General features: G+C 37.6%; 1 protein-coding gene across 8 annotated transcripts in view; it reads left to right on the forward strand.

The window, feature by feature from the left end:
- The window catches only part of nbeaa (neurobeachin a), a 132,909-nt gene that overhangs the window by 53,175 nt on the left and 57,643 nt on the right, over positions 1-22,091 (forward strand). For all 8 annotated transcript variants that reach the window (XM_081354542.1, XM_081354536.1, XM_081354537.1 and 5 more), the window contains exons 2-8: positions 3,484-3,715; positions 4,863-4,963; positions 6,233-6,328; positions 7,420-7,541; positions 10,215-10,341; positions 13,887-14,006; positions 14,442-14,588. In XM_081354542.1, coding sequence (XP_081210668.1) covers positions 3,484-3,715; positions 4,863-4,963; positions 6,233-6,328; positions 7,420-7,541; positions 10,215-10,341; positions 13,887-14,006; positions 14,442-14,588 — 945 coding nt within the window. The remainder of the gene's footprint in view (positions 1-3,483; positions 3,716-4,862; positions 4,964-6,232; positions 6,329-7,419; positions 7,542-10,214; positions 10,342-13,886; positions 14,007-14,441; positions 14,589-22,091) is intronic.

A 22,091-nucleotide genomic window follows, 5' to 3' on the forward strand; every position in this document is an offset into this window, starting at 1 on the left:
TCATCATATAAAGCGATGGTGTTTTACAATCTCTTTATGAACTTTTTGAAGCGTACAAGTGGTAGTTGCATGGACTGTCAATGGAGAGCTCTCAGATTTCATTAAAATATCTTATTTTGTGTTTCGAAGATGAACGAAAGTTTTACGGGTGTGAAACGACATGAAGGTGAGTAAATAGGCGCGTTTCCATTACAGATTTGCGCAAAACTTTTGCGAAATGACACCGTTTCCATTAACCGATGTTATGCGACTACTGCGTAATTTTTTTTTTGACTGCGTAAGTCATTCCAAAAATCATGGCAATGGACGTTGGTAGGTTTATATATATCACAGCCACATACCGCACTAGACATTATTATTATTATTAATGGAAGGAAACGTTGGCTTGTTATCCAAGCATTAATGGCAAGGAAAGACTCTTACTTACAGCACATATTAGGTGTTTCTGGGTGTTTCTCACTCATTTCTGCTCCGAGGTCTTGATTGTGGCACCTCTATGAGGTTTAGAATCCAGTATTTCTGTAATTCTTTTGTCTTTTTTGTCTGTCCAAACACACCGCGCCGTCTAAGTCAGGTGACCTGTAAATGCGCAAAAACTGTTACCATTGCAGTTTTGCGAAATATTCTTTTTTCGAATTGCCTGAAAAACCACCTCATGCGAGCGTGAAAACTTTTTTGCGATAAATGGGAGTTTTTGCGAAATTGGCGCGTTTCCATTGAGCGTATTTCCAATTCGCAATTTCAATTTGCGCAATTTGAAGGGTAATGGAAACGCGGCTAATGATGACAGAATTACATTTTTGGGGTGAACTAACCCTTTAAGGCCTTTAGGATCACAAGAAACTTCCAGGCATGTGTGTTAGAGCTAAAATCTGCAGGAAAGTGGCCTTCCAAAAGCCGGATTGGACACCTTCTGTGCCTTAAAAGCAGTGGCTGAACTCACAATATTATCCTGATTATCTGAATCAAATTGAAGACCTTATTTAATGGTTGCAAAGTCATGTTTAAGGTCCTCACATGGATATTACAAATAATCAAGGTGAATGTTCGGTCAAGGTTATCGACGGCCCAATTACAGAATGTTCTAAAGCTCCAGAGCATTCCCAATTTGACTGTATCAGACAAAGAGTGAAAATCAATAGTTTTCCCAGCACCTCGCCTTCTCTACGCTCTCTTTCTCACCTAAATGTAATTTTCAGGAATTTCAGCCTTTATTTTCCAAATCACCTGCTTGGTTTAGAGTTTGCATGGCCAAAACCTGGCCAATTTCATGCCTGTTGAACTCCAAGACTGATGCCATTGATTATTGTTTGCTGCAGAGCAGGAACAATCTATGATTGGTTTGTCCATTCCTCTCCTTTCCAGTGTGTTGTTTGAGTCGTAGAGGGCAAGCGTGTGTGTGAGGTCATTATGTTCTTTCTAGCCCAGAATTAAATGACCCTCTCAAATCTAAATCATTATTTATCAGACAGAGTGCTGCTCTCTACGGTAGCAACCTCAAAACTGCTCCTTTAATAATTCTCTCTATATTATTTGTTTCCTTTGCTTTTTCTCATTCACTTCACTTGCACAAACTTTCCAATTCCCTTTTCTGTTCAAATTAATTTATTCTCTAATTGCATTATTTGTATGTCCTTATTACATTGCTCTGTCCATCTCATCCACCTTGTGTCCTACATGTCAATCTCACCAACACCTGTCGAATCAGATCACTGAATAATTGAATTAAACTGAGCTGAATAATGACGCTAATGTATAATGTCTTCTGTAGAGCTGCTTTAAAGGTCAAATTTAAGTTGTAACTATAATTAAAATTATTTTAAAATAAATTTTGCAACACTGATGCTGTTTTTCCTTTCCATTACTGTAAAGCTGCTTTGAAGCAATCTGTATTGCATAATAATGCTATATAAATATACTTGACCTACTCCCATCCAATTTATTAATTTGTTTATGTGTTTAGTTAGTAGTTTGTCATAATTCTTGTTTTTTTGTGAAAATTTGTCAGTATTGCATTTCATGATTTTAGGCAATTTTACTCTGACATTAAACATTTTAAATTACTTTCTTTTTTTTTTAGCAGTAATATATATTACCATATTAATTTACCAGCCAGCGGCAATTTTTTTTCAATCATATTCACAAAATGTTCATGACCCCCATATTATTTTGTTGTATGAATATGTGAGCAGTCATATCAAAAGAAAGAACAGAGCCTCTGCTAAAAAAAAAAAATTCTACCTTCATTATTTTTTTTAAATCAACACTTGAATGTGTGTAAGTTTCATTTAAAAAACAACAACAACATTTCAAATAAAAAGCAGAGAAAACTCTGTCCGGATAGGATTTGCAATGATAATCAAAACATAGATTGAGTATAGACAAAGTCCTTTTAGGCAAGTCGTGCCACTCGGCCGCCATCTTGGCAACGCCTCCGGGCAGCTATTTCGGACTAACAAGACCAGGCTCCTATCTAAATGAATGGGCAGAGAGTCAGAACTTTACTTTCACTGGTCACTGGGACATAAAAACTGCATGTATAGAAACAGCAGTAAAATATGATAAAAATCGCTGAAAAAGTTTGATGACTTTGCCCCAAAATAAGGTTTAAAATGCCTTTTTTCCCCACAGGTTATACCTTTACTACGCATGCGCAAGGGTTCACGTTCACGACACCAACTTCATTCACGTCTCTATCCAGAATGCCGGTGTTGTGCCAAGCACTTAAACAATTATATGTATTTAAATGTCTGAAACCTAAAATAAACATTATGTGGTTAAAACACTGAACAGTTGTGATAGAGATGACAAGCGCTGAGCGCGTCCGTCTTTGGCTCAGCGCCAACCACAGCGCGAAAGCACAGGTTGAATATGGCAGTTATGTCACGTCACTGTACATTCGCTCCTTAGTGGTCAGCTGCTGACTGTTAAAAGCAGATGATTGGCTTTCCAGCGGGAGGGGCGGGACATGTGCATACAACCGCCATCTTTGCCGTTACGGGTTTTCCTTATATAGTTGTATTGAGGATTGAGGAAGTGGCATGTCTCATATAAATTGTCTCTGGTATAGATCGCGTACATCAACTATTCCATCAACGTTTGCTGTACCTCTTCCTGGGTTCGACATTTTTTCACGTTTTGATTTATATATTGTTGAATGTTTGATGATCACTTTAGCTTACTTATCCACTCCTGATTCACGCAGATCGTTTTGGATCCAGAGATTATGTACTATTTAAAAAAAAATCTGTAATAGCGCCCCCTACTGTAACAGTGAAAACATGGTCGATTGCTGGAAAAACTTGTATAAATGAGTTTTTAAATGAGAGAAAATCAACGGCATGAAAAGAGTTTACAGTAAAATTATCACCATGATGTGCATTTTTCGTCATCATTATGGTGGAAAATATACAATGAGCATATCCTCAGTAATTTCATTTGAGAATAACCCTGGCTCTCCCTCTCTCTCTCTCTCTTTCTCAGCTGGTGGGTGGAGAGTTTGACCTGGAGATGAACTTCATCATCCAGGATGCCGAAAGCATCGCCTGCATGGTGGAGCTGCTGGAGCACTGTGACGTCACCTGCCAGGCGGAGATCTGGAGCATGTTCACAGCGATCCTGCGGAAGAGCGTTCGCAACCTACAGACCAGCACAGAGGTGGGGCTCATCCAGCAGGTGCTGCAGAAGATGAGCTCCGTCGACGACATGATTGCTGGTGAGCACTGAAGGAAAGCGTAGAGGGCAGGATCCAAACTTGACATGAAAAGTTCAAAGTTAATGTCTGGCTTGTACATTCAAATAAACAGTTATACATAAAGAGAAAATGAAACATAAATATTGGGATCATAATCAACAGTTATCTTTTAAGTGTGGAGTGATTTTAAGTGTATTGTTCCCCACAATTCTTATTCCTGTTTAATACTGTTTATGTCACATCTATGTACTCACCTTTTTGTGGTAAATACGCCTCTTCTTTGTCGTGGGCCCTCTGATTTCAAGGCGCTTTGGTTCTGAACATATCTATCGTTTACACCAGTGCCTTCGGTTCGAAAACTTCAGTCAAATGAAAATCCAATTCACCGAAGAGAAAAGAATCAGTAACGTCTGTGATAATCTTTGTTGTATCACATGCTTGTCCATATGTTCCAATCCTCTATGATTTGGCTCCGTTACGTTTCAGAAAAACAGGTTCCACTGTCTCGCTAAACCCCTCATTGTGCATTCTGTGTCCAATATTTCTGTGTAATTACGATCAGTGGACCATGGCCGTCGTTTATTGCAGGGGTAATGTGTAAAATTGGCTCTGTGAACACATTTGGGAGAAAGCTTCTCTCTAACTGTTCTTTAGACAGATCCGCGTGTTAGAAAATTCCACCGCTAATCAGACAATTAGTTCTTATACGCTTCCAGCTTCTGTCCATTTTTGACCAAATTTGTGGCCTTTGAGTGAATGGCGTGTAACTGGGTTATTTTGAAAATCAAATTACAATGATATTAAGCCACGACAAACATCACTGCTAAGGGGTTGTTATTTTTCTCGAAATTAGATTATTTCATGTCTCGCGCAACGTTTTAAAGAGCTTCTAAATTCATAACGCAGATGTTTCGCAAATTACATCAGCAGACGGTTTGACACCGAGCCATAACAGCCGATATGTGAATGAATAGACTTGGGTTTCCATGCCGTTGAGAGCCACGATCTGATGACTAAAGGAGCCTCAAGAGAACTTGCTGTAGATAATGTTCCAGCAGAAAGATCACGATTGGCTTCTTGCCCCCGGGTGACATCATCCTCATGAGTCTGCAATTCTGTGTACCGATAATGCTGAGTCATTTCATTCTCTTCTTTCTGTCTTTCTCAGATCTCCTAGTGGACATGCTGGGGGTTTTGGCCAGCTATAGTATCACAGTGAAGGAACTGAAGCTGTTATTCAGCATGCTGAGGGGGGACGGAGGCATGTGGGTGAGTTTTCTTGCCCCTTTTACACTGACTGGATGCCGTTCAGTTTCAGTGGCCACTGAAAGCAATTAACTTCTAATGTTCTGGACTTCTTCATTCACGATAGAGGCGGTTGGAGTTATGAGGTTTGACAGACATTATGAAGATCCTATAGGGATATGAGGTTTAGTCAAAAGCTCTTTTTAAACTTTTCATTGGTTAAAGGTCCCCTGAAATCAAAATGTAAGTTTTTTTTTTTAGCTTTTTTAGTTATATGTTAGCCTTAAGGTTATGAATAAGATGGTGTGTTCCAAAACAATGACAAGATTTGCATTTAGGAGATTTAAGCATTCAAAACTTAGTCGCTAAAATGGATCACGGATTTTTAGGATCTAAAAATCGCATCTTCTGTCCAATCAAATGCTTTCTAGAATCGAAAGCGTCCCGCTCCCTATGCTATAAATACCTCTGACACGTCACTGAGCAATATGGGTTGGAGATGTGTGTTCGGTTGCTCAAACGCTCAAGTTTTATTCTGTTTTCCAACTGTACGTTGGTTGAGAATGAAATGGCTAGAATTTATTCACACATCTACTATTGAATCCAACGTATCATCAGCGCTCTGATTCGCTTCCATGGTGCTGTCAAGTACGACTTGCAGTCTGTGAGGTAAACTAAACCCTATTGGCTATTTGAAAAGAGGGAGGAGCCATTCAATACATCAACGTATCATACAAAACTGCGCGTTCCAAGGCACTTCAGCGGGCCTTTAATTATTAATGATTCATGAAAAAAATGGCTGCTATAAATTTTATTTGTTATAGGGTTAATAACTTGTGACCGTAAAGATTGGGATGAAGATTGGGAATCAAACTATGAATGTTAAAATATGTTCTTAAAACTCATAAAAATCTGATATGTGCAGATCATTAGCCAGCTCCCTTTAGAGACTTCCAAGCCCAGCCAACAATCTCCTGTCCGCCGGTCCTCTCCACGGACACATCTGTTTGAGGTTGCCTACAAATCGATTTCAGCTGTGCTGCCGTGGTTAAGACTGATGGACAGGCTATTGATTGGCTGAATTAGAGGTGTTTTTTGGGGGGTCGTTTACTCGTTCATGATGGTTACCATTAATTATTTTATTTATTTTTGACTGTCATGAACATATACATCTTTTCCTCCGTTGTCAAAGTCTTCTCTCATTATAATTTCCTTTCATCACTCTCTCTCTCTCTCACTAATTACAATGTTCTCTTAATTGTTCTCTTCCTTCTTGTGTCCTGTTTCCCTTAGCCAAGACACGCCATTAAGCTCCTCTCAGTGCTGAATCAGATGCCTCAGCGGCACGGCCCTGACACCTTCTTCAACTTCCCAGGACGCAGTGCGGCGGTGAGACTCTCCCACTCCTTTTACAATAAAGCTTCTGTAGAATCATTCCAGACATTATAAGTGTTAGCATGAGACTACTGTGTTATGATTATAAAACACCAACTACAGAAACAACAACAATAATAACTTATCATGCTGTTTATTTCTTAGGGAATATTCCTTTCCCAGGTTAATATGCAGAGACTATACTTTACTATATGTATACGCTTCTTTACACTACTGTACAAAATCAGTAAGATTTTCCTGAATTAAATTGATACATTTTTTCAGCAAGGATCCATTATTTGATCAAAAGTGACAGTAATGACATTTATAATGTTACAAAAGTTTTATATTTCAAATAAATACTGTTCTTTTGAACTTTCTATTCATCAAAGAATCCTGAAAAAAAAAAAAAAAGTTCAACACGGTTTTCAACATTGATAATAATACGATTTATTTATTTTTTTATCGCCAAATCAACATAATGGATTTCTGTAGGATCATGTGACACTGAAGACTGGAGTAATGATACTTAAAATTCAGCTTTGCCATCACAGGAATACATTACATTTTATATAACAAAATTTCACAATGTTACTGTTTTTACTGTATTTTAATCAAATAAATCCAGCCTTGGTAAGAATTCTTTAAAAAAAACATTTAAAATCTTGCCGACCCCAACTTTTTGAACGGTATTTAAATTATATATTTGTACATTTAAATTATGTAAATGTTAAATAATTATACTATATTGATATATTATTATATATTAAAATTATTTTTATTGAATCATATTCATGTTACAAATAGAAGCTTCACATTTCCAACTACAGACTTCCACTGTAAAGTGTGTAAATGTTTTTCTTTGTTTCGTACAAACTGAGAAATCTCAAATTATCTGAAAATATTGTCTGTGGTAATGAACACTACACCACAGATGCTGTTATTAGAGTGCAAATTGTATGTAATTTTATGTATTAAATACCATTTTACCAAGGTCAAATTTGTACAAAATGGTCAGTTGATTATATGCCAGCTTGTTCTGCAAATGCTGTTTTAATTGTGCAAGTATGCAGCTTCTAATTCCCTTGTGTTTTGCCCCCCGGCAGGCCATTGCTTTGCCGCCCATTGCTAAGTGGCCTTACCAGAACGGATTCACTCTCAACACTTGGTTCCGAATGGACCCACTCAATAATATCAATGTAGACAAGGATAAACCATACTTATACTGGTGAGTATGATGTGTATGATACATTAAGGAAGAGCAGAGGTACTAGTATGGCTTAATGCTGACCAGTCGTCTGTCATTATAATGTAAATGGCAAGACTGCAGAAGCTCTGAGTGACTTAGACCAACACCTGTGAGCCTCAAGATTCTCAGCGTGGTAGAAACGGGAGATCTGTGCATAGGAAATATTATATTACCATTTCTGTTTGAAGTGGTAAGTGTCTCTACAGGGCTGGCCCACAAGAAGAGACTGCTAATTTAGGAGTGATGAGCCCTGCCCTATTTTCCAGTTACCAAAAAAAGCCTGCCGTACCAGAGGGCAAACTAGAGAAATTCACAAAATTCCTAAATGTCATAAGAGAATGTCTTAAGAACCTCTGGTTGTTTTTTAGAAACCAGTAGCGTAAACTGAAGATGCCTTGCAGAGTAGCTCTGAGGATCCTTGTTAGTATTGACCTTTAGTTTAATGTCAGTGCTAAGTTAAAAGGCCTATATTCTCTACTTCTGTAGCATTTTATTCTTTAGTCTGGTTTTAATGTTACTCATGTTTTCTTGCACAAAAGCATTGGTAATCCCCTTCAAGATACCCTGAAGGACCTACAGTACTTGTGGAGTGCAGTTCCCATTATGCTTGGTGTCAAGAGAACAGATAGGATGATCTGTTGATGCACTGTATCGAAGGCTGCAGAATGAGTTACAGTAGTATACACAGTTGTAGTTTATTTAATTTAATTTTACATGATCATTTCCTGTAGCTCAACTGATAGAGCGTGCCACTAACAGTGCCAAGGTCATGATTTTGATTCCAAGAAAAGAGACATACTGTATATTTATGACTTGAATACACTGAATATATTGGCCTTAAGGAAGCACTGAATTATTACTGTATATATAAATGTGACTTGTATATAAATGTATAAGTCACATGCTTATAAATAAAATGAACATCTATATGGCTCTAACAGCAGTTCTTCAAAAGGAATTTACACACACATATATAATTATGTTATGCAGTGTTCATAATAAAAAAAATCATCTGGTCCTATAGGTAAATACAACCTCAGATGAACAACAACACATGACATATTACACCGTGTCATTATTTATTTAACAGAAACCAGGCCAAAATGGAGAAGCCATGGGTGACAAACTAAGTACACTCTTACTGCTTCCATAGGAATTAAGAGGGTGAGTAGCAGTCAGGCACTGCTAATCAAATGCGTTTGATGAACTGATCATCAGCGAGCGTGATCACCTATATAACAGCAGAAGTTTGGGCAGTTTGCTGGTCCTGAAGCCTTCAGGTGTGTGTTAACACAATGCCAGGGAGGAAAGACATCAGCACTGATCTTAGAGCAGCAACTGTTGCTGCCATCAATCTGAGAAGGGTTATACGGCCATTTCCAAACAATTTGATGTCCAACATTCTACAGTGAGGAAGATTATTCTCAAGTGGAAATCATTCAAGACAGTTGCCAATCTTCGTCTCAGTAAATTCACCCCACGCTCAGACCGTGCAATGCAACAGGACAATGATCCCAAGCACACAACAGAATGGCTGAAAAAGAAAAGAATTAAAGTGTTGCAATGGCCCAGTCAAAGTCCAGACCTCAACCCAACTGAACTATTGTGGCGGGACCTTAAGAGAGCTGTGTATAAACAAATGCCCACAAACCTCAAAGAACTAAAGCAACGTAAAGAAGAGCAGGCCAAAATTCCTCCAGAATGATGTAAGAGACTGATAAAGTCATACAGAAAATGATTCCTTCAACTTATTGCTGCTAAAGGGGATTCTACAAGCAATTGAATCATAAGGTGTACTTAGTTTGTCACCCATGGCTTCTCCATTTTGGCTTTATTTTTGTTAAATAAATAATGACACGGTGTAATATGTCATGTACACACACACAGACACATACAGTATACATATATCTTGTCCAGTCCTCTTAGCATTAGCAGTGCACCTCAGGCGATAATGTCGATTTTGAATGGTTCTTCAACATCACCATGGCAACAGCATTACCACCAGGTGGTCTTTTTTAATATTTGTAACAGCGAATGATGTCCTGTATATCCTCCATGTTGGGGCAGCAGCGGTTGCACTGTATTGAGGCGGATACATTGAAGGTATAGATTACCACTTCAGAAGTCTGAGGGCCACTGACCTCAGTTAAATCAGCATGTAATCCTGTTTCTATGTTACCGTGGTGAGCTCAGCATAGAATTATGTAGCCGTGCAGGTGCGGAGCGAGAGAAACGGCACCGACTGATAGCCAGTCACCTTATCGACAGCAGCCAGCGCTCCCAGCAATCACTGCTGCCAATGACTCAGTCAGCCATGTTTGTTTTCCCTCCAAGAATAAAGCCTGACATCCTCCCTCCATATTTTCAATGAGTTTCCATGTCTGACTATAAAAGTGCAATTCATTTTTTTCGGGAAAAAGGGTTGAAATCAGATTATTCTGTAGCATGGACTGAATAATGAGGTTTTTGAGTTGTTTGAGGCAGTGAGAATGTTGTGAAACCCTGTGGAGGGGGCAAGTTGCCTTTAAAAATGTTGAAATATTGTTTCATATTGCCATTATTTTTATTTATTTTTAAGCATCAAGCATTGTTTTTTTCAAGCATTGTGTTTACTCATAAAATCACTTTTTTCCTCTTTTCTTTGTCCCCTAGTTTTCGAACCAGTAAAGGGATTGGCTACTCAGCGCACTTTGTGGGGAACTGTTTAATTGTGACATCATTGAAGTCGAAGGGGAAAGGCTTTCAACACTGTGTGAAGTACGACTTCCAGCCCAGGAAGGTGAGTTTTGCCCTGTCTACACACATAAGTAGACATAACTAGACTACAGTACAAATGTATGGTCTTTTCTTTCTTTGGTGACATAACTATTACTATTTTTCATAAGTGGAGTAATCAACTGCAAGCCCACATTCAAATCTGCCTCCATCCAAACAACAACCAAAAGTATTTTTTTTTCCATTCTAATTATTATTTTTTTTTCTTAAAATGGTGATTCAATATGAAAAATATTGTACTGAATTTCTCTGGGAATATCTGGGAAGTGAATGATCAGGTGATCAGCACAAATAACTATGAGCCCCTTGGCAGCAGCAGCTGTATAAAACTCTCTCTCTCTCTCTCTCTCTCTCTCTCTCTCTCTCTCTCTCTCTCTCTCTCTCTCTCTCTCTCTCTCTCTCTCTCTCTCTCTCTCTCTCTCTCTCTCTCTCTCTCTCTCTCTCTCTCTCTCTCTCTCTCTCTCTCTCTCTCTCTCTCTCTCTCTCTCTCTCTCTCTCTCTCTCTCTCTCTCTCTCTCTCTCTCTGTCTTTATCTTTGCACAAATTTGATGTCCACTGAGTCAGCCATACCTTTAGCCCTTCTGATTTGATAGCTTCTGCATTTAAGGAACAAAGGGAATTCCAGAGGGATTGATTCCCATAGCACCTTTTTCCCCTTTAGCACACAAGATCTGCCTATTTATCGCTCCTTTCTTCTTTTCTCTTTTTTTTTTTTTTTCACACTCAGAGCGGGCTGATACAGCAACATCTGGTTTTTGATAACTTGGCTCCTCTTACTGTCCCAGTGGGATGAATTCGGCTCAGTCGCACGAGTTGTTTAACGACAAATGAAAATCAGTTTGGCAAGGGATGTTTGAATATGATACCTCATCCTATCTGTTCACCGAGGAGGACGGCAAGGGAGGGTTGTGTGCCAATTAGAATGCAAGCTATACCCCATTTGCCCAGACACACACATGCTAGTGTGAGAAAATGTGTACTCGGCCTAACAATGAACTTCACAACCCAACCCAATTAGTCAGCACTTTGTTCTGTTATTGAAACAGTGCGGTGGGACAAAAAGGCTGGATTTTAATCAACCACTTTGTTAGTCACTCTTAGATTTATATTAAGCTTCCTTAGATATTAAAGAGGGGAAGAAAAGAGCCAAAACAAGGGATCACAGAGGATCAGAGATGTGAGCAAAAACTAAATGTAATTGAATTGAACTGAGCTAAAAGATCTGTCTAGAACTTAAATAGCACAGTTGTTCACAGCTTGTTATTGGTCAATAGACACCAAGGGGTCAGAGGAAAAGTTCAGCAATGGACTACTCTAGGGCTGTGATTCATTTAGTGCATTTGCAAAATTCAAAGCCTAGTCTAGACAAAGACAGCCCTCTCTTGGATTTATGTAAAATCTTAACTGGCATTAAAAGCTATGAAATCTCAGTTATGGGATGGATTTTCAGTCTAGCAGATTTTGGCTTATCCTCCCCCCCCGTCACCCCAGCTAATATCGCCTTACGTTTTAATAACATGCTCGGAAGGTGGAGAGGATATTTGGGAAATTAGGTCTTTTGAGGAAGTTTTCATTATCTAAATCTCCTGATCTGTGACGAGCCACAGTTATTTATTTGAATTACGACACATGGTTGACACTTTTACGTGATCCGTGCTGTTGTATTCCTCGCTGGAGAGCTTTCAAACATCAGGGCTCTGATCTTTAATTCATATGCCAAAACAGCTTTTAGCATTGCTGCAATCAAACAGAATGATTCTGTTTTAGTAAATTTAGCTCTCAGTTTAGAAGCATGTAATGAGATGACGTTTTATGTGCTTGATCTGTTTGAACATATTCATTTTGGGGCCGGGTCATTTCCACTGAATTTTGTTGGTCCAAAGCTTGAAGGAATGGTTCAGCATTATTAAATACTGAAATAAGCATTTCATGATATAGACTGATCCTTTCATCCACAAAATTACGCACCCCTCAAATGTGATATAAACTCAAAACTGTGAGAAATAAAGTGAGAATTGTGTGCAAAACAATTGCAATTGTTAACTCAAAATTGCCAGATATAAACTCTAAAAGTCAGAATTGTGACAGAAAAGTCGCAATACACTAATCGCAAGTCGCTCACCTCTTGTGTAGACAAGGTGTTCTTTTTTAAAAATAATTTTTAACAGTGGAATTCCTGGTGAGAAACTGCATTACCCATGATGCAGTACAGTATGGAAGCTTGTTTCCGCCACAAAATAAAAATAAAAAAAAGATAATTGCGACTTTTTATCTCACAATTGCGAGTTTACATCTCGCAATTCTGACTTTATTTCTCAGAATTGCGAGATATAAAGTCAGAATTGCGTGAAATAAAGTCGCAATTGCGTGTTTTAAAGTCAGAATTGCGAGATATAAAGTCAGAATTGCGTGAAATAAAGTCACAATTGCGTGTTATAAAGTCAGAATTCTGACTTTTTTTCTCGCAATTGCGACTTTATATCATGCAAGTCTGACTTTATATCTCAGAATTCTGACTTTATATCACGCAATTGGGAGATATAAAGTCAGAATTGCATGATATAAAGTCGCAATTGCGTGTTATAAAGTCAGAATTGTGAGATATAAACTATTCTAAGGTAAAAAAAAAAAAAAGTCCGTCTTTTTTTTCCCCCTTTTTATATCTCACAATTCTGAGAAAAAATGTCAGAATTGCGAGATATAAACTTGCAATTATGTGTTACAAAGTCAGAATTGCGTGATATAAAGTCAGAATTCTGAGATATAAAGTCAGAATTGTGTGATATAAAGTCGCAATTGCGAGAAAAAAAGTCAGAATTCTGACTTTATAAGACGCAATTCTGACTTTATATCTCAGAATTCTGACTTTATTTCACGCAATTCTGACTTTATATCTCGCAATTCTGAGAAATAAAGTCAGAATTGCGAGATGTAAACTCGCAATTGTGAGATAAAAAGTCGCAATTATCTTTTAAAATGTTTTATTCAGTGGCGGAAACAAGCTTCCATAGAGAATTACACTAATCAGAGTCAAAAAAAGCAACACACACCAAAATAGCTCTTTAGATCCGCCCATCCCCATGAAGCACTGCGAACGGCGTAATCATGTCGATCTCTCTGCACTCTCAAAAAACTTTGTATATATTGTTTTTATATATAAATGTAACATTTGTAATCCATCAATTTGATTCTGCTGTTTGCAATGCTTTATGGGATTGTAGTTATTTCCCTCAGTAAAGCTGTTAAGTACACAATCTTGTATTTTTGTTGGATTTTCAATAACTATTTTACTTCAAATCAAAGTTCAAAATGTTATGAATCACCTCATTGCTGATTGGCTAATTTCATTGCTTATAACTCTTCATGAACACTTTTTTTGTTTGACTCTATTACCTTTTTATTAAGTTTTCTTGTTCTGTGGTGGAAATGTTCTTGTATAAAGAACACTATGTTTGCTACTGTACCTTTAAGAATTTTAAGTAAATGACCTTTCGTGCTTTGCTGTGTGAATATCGAATACCTATTTCTACTTCCTGTCCTCTCCTGCAGTGGTACATGATCAGCATAGTCCACATCTACAACCGTTGGAGGAATAGTGAAATCCGTTGCTATGTCAATGGCCAGCTGGTTTCCTACGGCGACATGGCGTGGCACGTCAACACCAATGATGTAAGTGTTTGTGCTGCGAGCATCTTTCCCACCGTTCTCATTTTTCCGGTGCACAGCCTCGAGAAGCACAGGACCGTCTCGACGTTGCCAAAATCATGAACTTGCAATCAACTTTTTTTCCTCAGCTTTAAAAAATATTGCACCTGAAGGGTCCAAATGATACGTGTTCAGATAAGCACTTGTCTCTATGGATCAAAGAGATATGGAAAAGCCATAGTGTCCCTCTTTCCCTAAGGCAAACCTTTAAAGTACATTGTGACTAGACTAGCTAAAGCTAATCAGAACAAGATGATAGCAAGAAGATAGCAAGTAAACTGCTCCAGAGGGCCTTTTCAGAAAACTCCCAATCCGTTGAACCACTTTCGGTGTCTGTCTTCCTGGTTTTTTTTCTTCCTTTATCTTTATTATTTTCTCTTCCTCTCTCCCATCCTGCAGAGTTATGATAAATGTTTCCTGGGCTCTTCAGAGACTGCGGATGCTAACCGGGTGTTCTGTGGGCAGCTCGGAGCTGTCTATGTCTTCAGTGAGGCGCTGAACCCCGCACAGATCTTTGCCATTCATCAGCTCGGACCCGGATATAAGGTACAACCCCTGAGATCACTTCTGAGAGAGTGTCTGAATGTATAATGGTCATCAGTTGTACAGGGAGAGTGCTGCGCTGCTGTGAGAAACTCCTCCATCTTTGCTGCTTGATTTTGAAGTACAAAATTAGCGTTTTGTGACCAATTACTTTATGCCGTAATTACACTCTATGCTGAGAACATTCAGATGGATTAGTTCTGAAACTGACAGGCAGTGTGTGGCGAGAAGCAGGCAGGGAAGAGACCCGTGGGAACGGAGTGTGAGTGTTAATGAGCATCACCTGCGTGTCACTCCGGAAGCATAAAAAGAAGGCTGATGACCGTAAAGGATCAGAGAGGACCAGGCATGGGACTTTACGTTGGTGTTTTGTTTTCATTTATGTGGCAGACTGGCAGTCGACCTTGAGGGGCTGCCGCTTTACTTTCGTTTTGTTGTTTGTTTATTTTATTCTTAAAGTTACGTTGAGTGTTTGCAGGTTCCTGCCTCCTTCCCTGAGCCTTTAACATCGTTATACGATGTAACATTAAATTGCATTTAACATTAGACACTTGGTTTCTTTGATAATGTATGTACTAAAATTAAACCTTTTAAGTGATTTAAAGTCTTAAGTCACTCAAATGTCATTTGAATGCAGCTCCTCAGATAAAGACACACTTAGCAGGGGATTCAGGGTTGTTTTTTGTTAACTAGATGGTGGCGAAAGTCTGTACCAGTCTTTTTCAGATTTTTTAGTTTCAGACTATGGCCTTGTTTACGCTAGTGTGTTTTTGTTTTAAAAAATGGCTATGTTACGCCTGGCGTCTACACCTCTCCAGAGTTTTCAGCCCTCGAAAATGGAGACTTTTAGTAACGCTGCAGAGTCAGACCCCGGTTTAGTTTGAAAAGTCCGGGGTTGCGTTTCAGTGTAAACGGACCAAAACGGAGACTTTTGAAAACTAACTACCACACTACGCTACCTGAACATGACAATAACAGACCAGAGCCGTCTCTCTCAACGGCTTTGTAACAGACCAGCCTTGACGACCATGTAAACGATCACATGGAGATGGAACTGCAAGCTTTGCTGACTTTGTTGTCCATTTTAGCAGCCATTGTGCAGTCAAACTCTGCATTTAATAATACTGCTGCTACCTACATGTGCAAGAGGCGGGCAATCGGCAACTGTCCAGTGTTCATGAACGATCATGTGACATGCGTTTTCAGCCATTTAGTGTGAGATCGTTTCTGAAACGGGATTATGGACAAGTATTGTTTTCATTTTAAAATGCAGTGTTAAAACGAAAACACATTAGTGTAAACAGGGCCTATGATTCCATCCAGTTGGAGGATGTCAAAACATGTTCGATATTATGAGCCAATTTTAGAACACACATCTAGGCATATGATGACGCATCGCTACTGAAACCAAGCTGTCCTACTACCAGTGTTCCAATAAAATGAACAGAACATGTGTAACAGATTTTCCTCTGTGACCATTTACAAAGTTGGCAAGTTTATGATGCCTAGTGTTCTAAAATTGGATCCGATTTTACAAGTCGTGTAGTGTATTCCAGCTTTCAGTTAGAAATGTTGCCATTACAACAACTAACTAAAATAAAATAAGTTGAAATACCAAAATGTCTAAAACTGAAATAAAAATAAAGCTAAATAATAATAGAAAAAAAAAAAAAAATATATATATATATATATATATATATATATATATATATATTAGGGCTGTCAAAGTTAGCGCGTTAATAACGCGTTAACGGAAAATCATATTAACGGCACTAATTTTTTTAACGCGCGATTAACGCAGTGCGTATTTTCTGTTTGACCCGTGGCCCAACCCCTAGTTGGAGAAATGGAGATACACCGTGTTGCCAACCTAGAGACATTGCAGACCCCTTTGGCTATTTTTTCCCTTCAAAAAAGCGCCCAAACCTTATTTAGTTTCTGAGAATCTACCGGTACCGCCGGTACTGCTCTCCCAGCACGCGCGCGCGCCTCTCTCTCTCGCTCTTTCTCTGCGTCTCGCGCGGAGGAGCAGCGCTTTAATTCAGTTAAACACAGATATTATGTTGCTTCTCTAATTTTACAAGTATAGCCGAAATCAGAGCACAGATATTGTCTTTATCGTATGTGTATTTGATTTCATCAGACGACGGCTCGATTATCAGGATTTTTGTGCAGATTAACTTAACATCTTGAAAGGGAGAGCTAGTTATGTCTTAATGGGTCGCGTTTCAGTCACTATTTCATATTCATTCCGTTGTTTGACAACAGAAACAGTAAAATATACCAATGAAAACAGTTTTATGGAGAATTTAGCTAAATCAAAATAGGCACAGAGAGAGACAAACTATAATGTAATAATTCTGCTAAATGTACATTTAGCATTTTCAGAAGAGCTGCCCTGTCATGCAAAAATCTAAACATGTTTGTGTTAGTAAATTGCTCAGTGCAAAGAAAGAGAATGGGAACCTGTTTTTTCTTTGTTCTTTCTACACGTGTCTAATAGACATGAACAAGTTCTTTGAAAAACATCTATGACCTTTGAAACATCTTCAATGTCTCGTCTTCATGCTCTGTTGACTATGGTTTCAATAATAAACATACATTTGCATAAAGCATCTATAATTATCCATGCCCATGTTGATTAGAGTATTACAAACTTGAAAAGTATTAATTTAAGGTACAATTAGAACAAATCAAAAGATGTGCGATTAAATGCGATTAATCGCGAGTTAACTCATGGCAATCATGCGATTAATCGCGATTAAAAATTTTAATCGATTGACAGCCCTAATATATATATATATATATATATATATATATATATATATATATATATATATATATATATATATATATATATATATATATATATATATATATACATAAATGACAAAAGCACATTACAAATGACTAAAATGAAAACTGAAAATGTAAAAGTATTAATACATACTATTATAGTACATAAATATATAAATAATTCTAAAATAACACTGGGATGATTCAGTAGAGTTTGGCATATAGTTTTCACATTTTGCTAATGATGCAATAAGCTGGAAAAATAATTTGAAATAAAAATAGTTTAGATGGAGCTATTATCTTATTGATGAACTAACAATGAACAATATATTCTTGCAGCATTTATTAGTCTTTGTTAATGTTAGTTAATAAAAATGTTCACGTTAGTTCACAGTGCAATAACTAATGTTAACAAAAGCTGTCATGTCAGGAGTGCACCTATGAACTGATAAAAGCCCGGACTGTTGCCGTGCATTTTCTCAATCTGTTTTGTATGCTTTCCATTTTTTGAAGAAGTTCAGTGATCGGACATTGGGCTGAGAAAGCTATTCCTGAAACGTGTGCCGTGCTAAAGTACTTTCTCATTACACCGGCTCTACATTTCCCTGACAGATCTGTTAATAATACCTGATGTTCCACTCTCTTCTCTCTTCTCGTTCATTAACCGGACTCTCACCTCTCAGACGGGCTTGTCTCACGGGTCTATATGCATGTGGGAACCGATTGCGGCTTCTGCTTGATGGGGGTGAAGTGTTTATGCCAAAGCAGCGCTTAAAGTAGATGAACCCTTGGAAAATCCCTCCTTGGTATAAAAACGAAGAGTAAAGGATAGATAAGTGATGTTAATCGCTGTCTCATCTTTCTGGCTGACCAGTTAATAGCTGTATTTCAGAGAAGAGCGTTGAGGGGAAATCCAAGCCGTCAAGTTTGATTTTTCTCCCTTAACTGAAAAATCTTCCGCACGATGTTTCCGTCCAGCCAAGCGCAAGGCTCCCTAATTTAAGCTAAGCTCACAGGAAGCGTGCGGACAGGGCTTGTTTACCCGAGTCAGATGATCTGGTGATAAGCAGCTTTTGTTTACTTCAGTCAGATGATGTTATTGTACATTATGGCTTAATGGACAGATGATTAACAGCATCTCTCAGTTATAATCTTTGCATTGTTTTTTCATTAGGCAAAGCACAGCTTGTTTTGGCTGCTGCCTAACAGGACAGGCCGATATTTCTAACATTCACAATTTATTAACACTGATTTTGCTGTTGATATCAAATTAAGCGACATGATGTATATCTCAATGTGCTTTTAGTTGATTAATTTCATTTAGGTATGTTTTCATTAGTCTATCTCATTAGACTATGTTTCAATAACCTCTTTGATTTAAACTTCAGTAGCAGAAACTGCGTTGGTTCATTTCAGTTTGATTCATTTCCATGAATCAGTTCAAACCATCCGTCTCAGTGAATTGATTCAAAACTTTGACAGTTTATTTAAATCTTCACTCAAAAATGTGTGACATTTACTAAATATTTTTTAGTAAAAATATCATTTTTGTTAATTAATATTTATTTGATTCATATTTTATTTAGTTAATTATTGATATGTAGAAAAATATTGCTTTGTATTTTTATGTTTGTCCATATAAATGAAAGTCATGAAAGTTTGATTTGTTTCCATGAATCAGTTCTAACAGTCCATTTCAGTGAATCGATAAAAAAAAGTTTTTATTAAAATAAGTAAATACTTTTTTGTTTAGTAATGTTTAATTGATTAATAATATCAAGGTACGTAATAATTATTATAACAACAACAATATTTGGGTTATATTATATATACAACAACAAAAATATTGTTATATTAGTTTGTATAAATAAAAGTGCTAAGTTATTCTTTGTGTTCATTTAGTAACAGGCTAATTTTAAAAAATATATTTTCACTGTATTTTTACTACTTGCATTAAAACAGGAATTTGAATTGAACTGGATACAATGGTTGTTTAAAAATCTAAATTGAATATCGTCAAAAAACTGCTAAATATTTGTATATATTTTTAAATATTTCACTATTTATTGCCCACTTGTACAAGTTAACAGGGTTCTGATTATTAGCCTAACCAGCAGGTTATTTTAAGAAGAGATTATGAACCTGTCACATGTAACCAGGATCTTTATGAACTTTTTGAAGCGTCAAAGCGGTAGTTGCGCATACTGTCAATGGAGGGACAGAAATCTCTCAGATTTAATTTTAAAGATCTTCATTTGAGTTTTGAAAATGAACGAAAGTCTTACAGGTTTGGAACGACAAAAGGGTGAGTAATTGATGACAATTTTTGGGCGAGCTTACCCTTTAAATTAAACCAGGATAACAGGGACAGAAAGTCTACATTAAATCTGAGAATTAAAAACGAAAGCATGTCATACTGTCTCTCTCCCCCGCTCTCGCTCTCTCTCTCTCTCTCTCTCTCTCTCTATTGGCACAGAGAGTTAACTGCATCTGGACTTATTGAGGGATTTTTAATTATTAATCCTTGGACCCACGCGGCTAGAAGTTCCCCGGCGCCTGATTGCAGCTCACTTTAGCGATAGAAGAAAAATCAAGAGAGCAGAGAGTGTGGATTATTCATGGGATGTGTGTGTGTGTGTACGCTCTCTGATGTGTGTACAACGCTCTGACGCTCTGTCATGAAGATGGAGAGAGAGACCTGATATATGCAGTGAATGTTTTACATTATTGATATAGACGTTGATTTGGATTTTTAATGCAAAAATCTCTCACAGCTCTTGTTAAAGGTAGGGTGGACAATTTTTTTCATAAGCACTTTTTGTTGTTCTGGGGAGGGTGGGGTCTCTGGCTTTCAAAGCTAGCTTGCTATTGCTAGCTGCGTCGTAATTGCCTACCCTGCCTTTAAGATGCTGCTTCATTGCAACAAATTGCTTGTTCATAATGGAATGCTTTTCGCTGCATTATGTGCATTGATCACTACTGTACTACCCAACATTTTTAAATAGTAGCATATGATAGGAATTGCACGCCTACAAAATTTAACCAGTATTTTTACTATTTAAAATAACTATTTTTATGTAACCGTTTTCTATTTTCATCTATTTTAAAATGTAAAATATTCCTGTGATGCAAAGCTGAATTTTTAGCATCATTACTCCTTCACAAGTCATTCTAATATGCTGATTTGCTGCTCAAGAAACATTTATTATTATTTTTATTATTATCATCAGTGTTGAACACAGTTGTGCTGCTTAATATATTTGTGGAAACTGTGATAGATTTTGTCAGGATTCTTTGATGAATAGAAAGTTCAAAAGAACAGCATTTATTGGAATTACAAATCTTTTGTGACAATATACAAGTCTTTAATGCAAATTGAATCTGTCTTTGCTGAATAAATGTATTCATTTCTTTTAAAAGAAAAAAATCTTTTGATCTGAGAAAGTATGCAGCATGCAACAATAAATGTTACAGATACTGTAATTAGTGTTCAATATTGCTGATTTTATTGCTTTTTCAGTTCAATTCCTTGTATATGAAACAGTACGCATTATGCAGAGATGAACGTTTCAAATAATAGCATGCTACATTGTTGTCACATTACCTCAATAGATTGCATTTTGGAATAAACACCATCTGGTGAAAAGCAATTATTTTACATTATTAATTCAATTTTGTGTGAAAATGTCAACTTTTGGAAGTCTGATCAAATAATGAGTCAAGGAAAAGATGCTAAAAATCATGGTTGATTAGTCACACTTCAAATAAAGGTCAAGTGTATATGCTTTGTATACTGCATGCGTGGAATGTACTGATTCTGCACAGCACACATACTTCAAAACTGGTATGTGTAGTATGTAGTGGATATTATATGACATGCATATCATTTATGTGGAAAATGTGTGCTCATTTGTGTCCTTAGCTGTCTGTGAAAGTCTGGGTGTGAGTGTGTATTGCTGCTGCAGCCAGTTGATATGGTCCTGGTACCAGAGGAAGTCCAGATGTCTGGTCAGCATGTGTTAGCCAACAAGCTGCTCTCTGGCTGTGTGTTGCCGTGGTAATTAGCATGTGAGGTATGGGGCACTTGGCATTGTCGCAAAGAGAGCCGTCTGGACTGGCGCCTTTGTGTGTGTTTAAGTTATATAGATCGTCATTCATCAGAGTGTATGAAAGCTATGCTGGATTCCAGTGCTGTTAGTCTCTGTCACTGCCGCTGGTGTGGCTGTCCTCTCATGGGATTGCAACGGGCAAAAGAGAGAGAGAGAGACGGCAAGGAAAAAGCGTGCTGGCTTTGCAGCATCGGATATCTGCCATAGGGTGTCGAGGCAGTGACCTGTTTCCCAGACAGCTGGTTGAGTTTGCCAGTGCTGCTGTGCCCTCCGTGACTCAAGATGAATGGCATATGTCGAATGCTGGATGAGATTACAGCAGCAGGTTTATATTCATGGGGCAGTTGTGGCCTAATGGTTAGAGAGTCAACTTGTAACCCGAAGGTCACAGGTTCAATTCTCAATACAGGTCACTGTAAAAAGTGAACAGTTGGATCAACTTAAAAAAATTACTTCAATTGGTAACACCTAAAGAATTTTTACGTGATAATTTAAGTTGAGAAAACTTAATTTCTTTAGGTGTTACCAATTGAAGTAATTTTTTTAAGTTGATCCAACTGTTCACTTTTTACAGTGAGGAAACGACTGAGGTGCCCTTGAG

This window comes from Scardinius erythrophthalmus (genome assembly GCF_964197995.2).
Source record: "Scardinius erythrophthalmus genome assembly, chromosome: 23".
NCBI lineage: Eukaryota > Metazoa > Chordata > Actinopteri > Cypriniformes > Leuciscidae > Scardinius > Scardinius erythrophthalmus.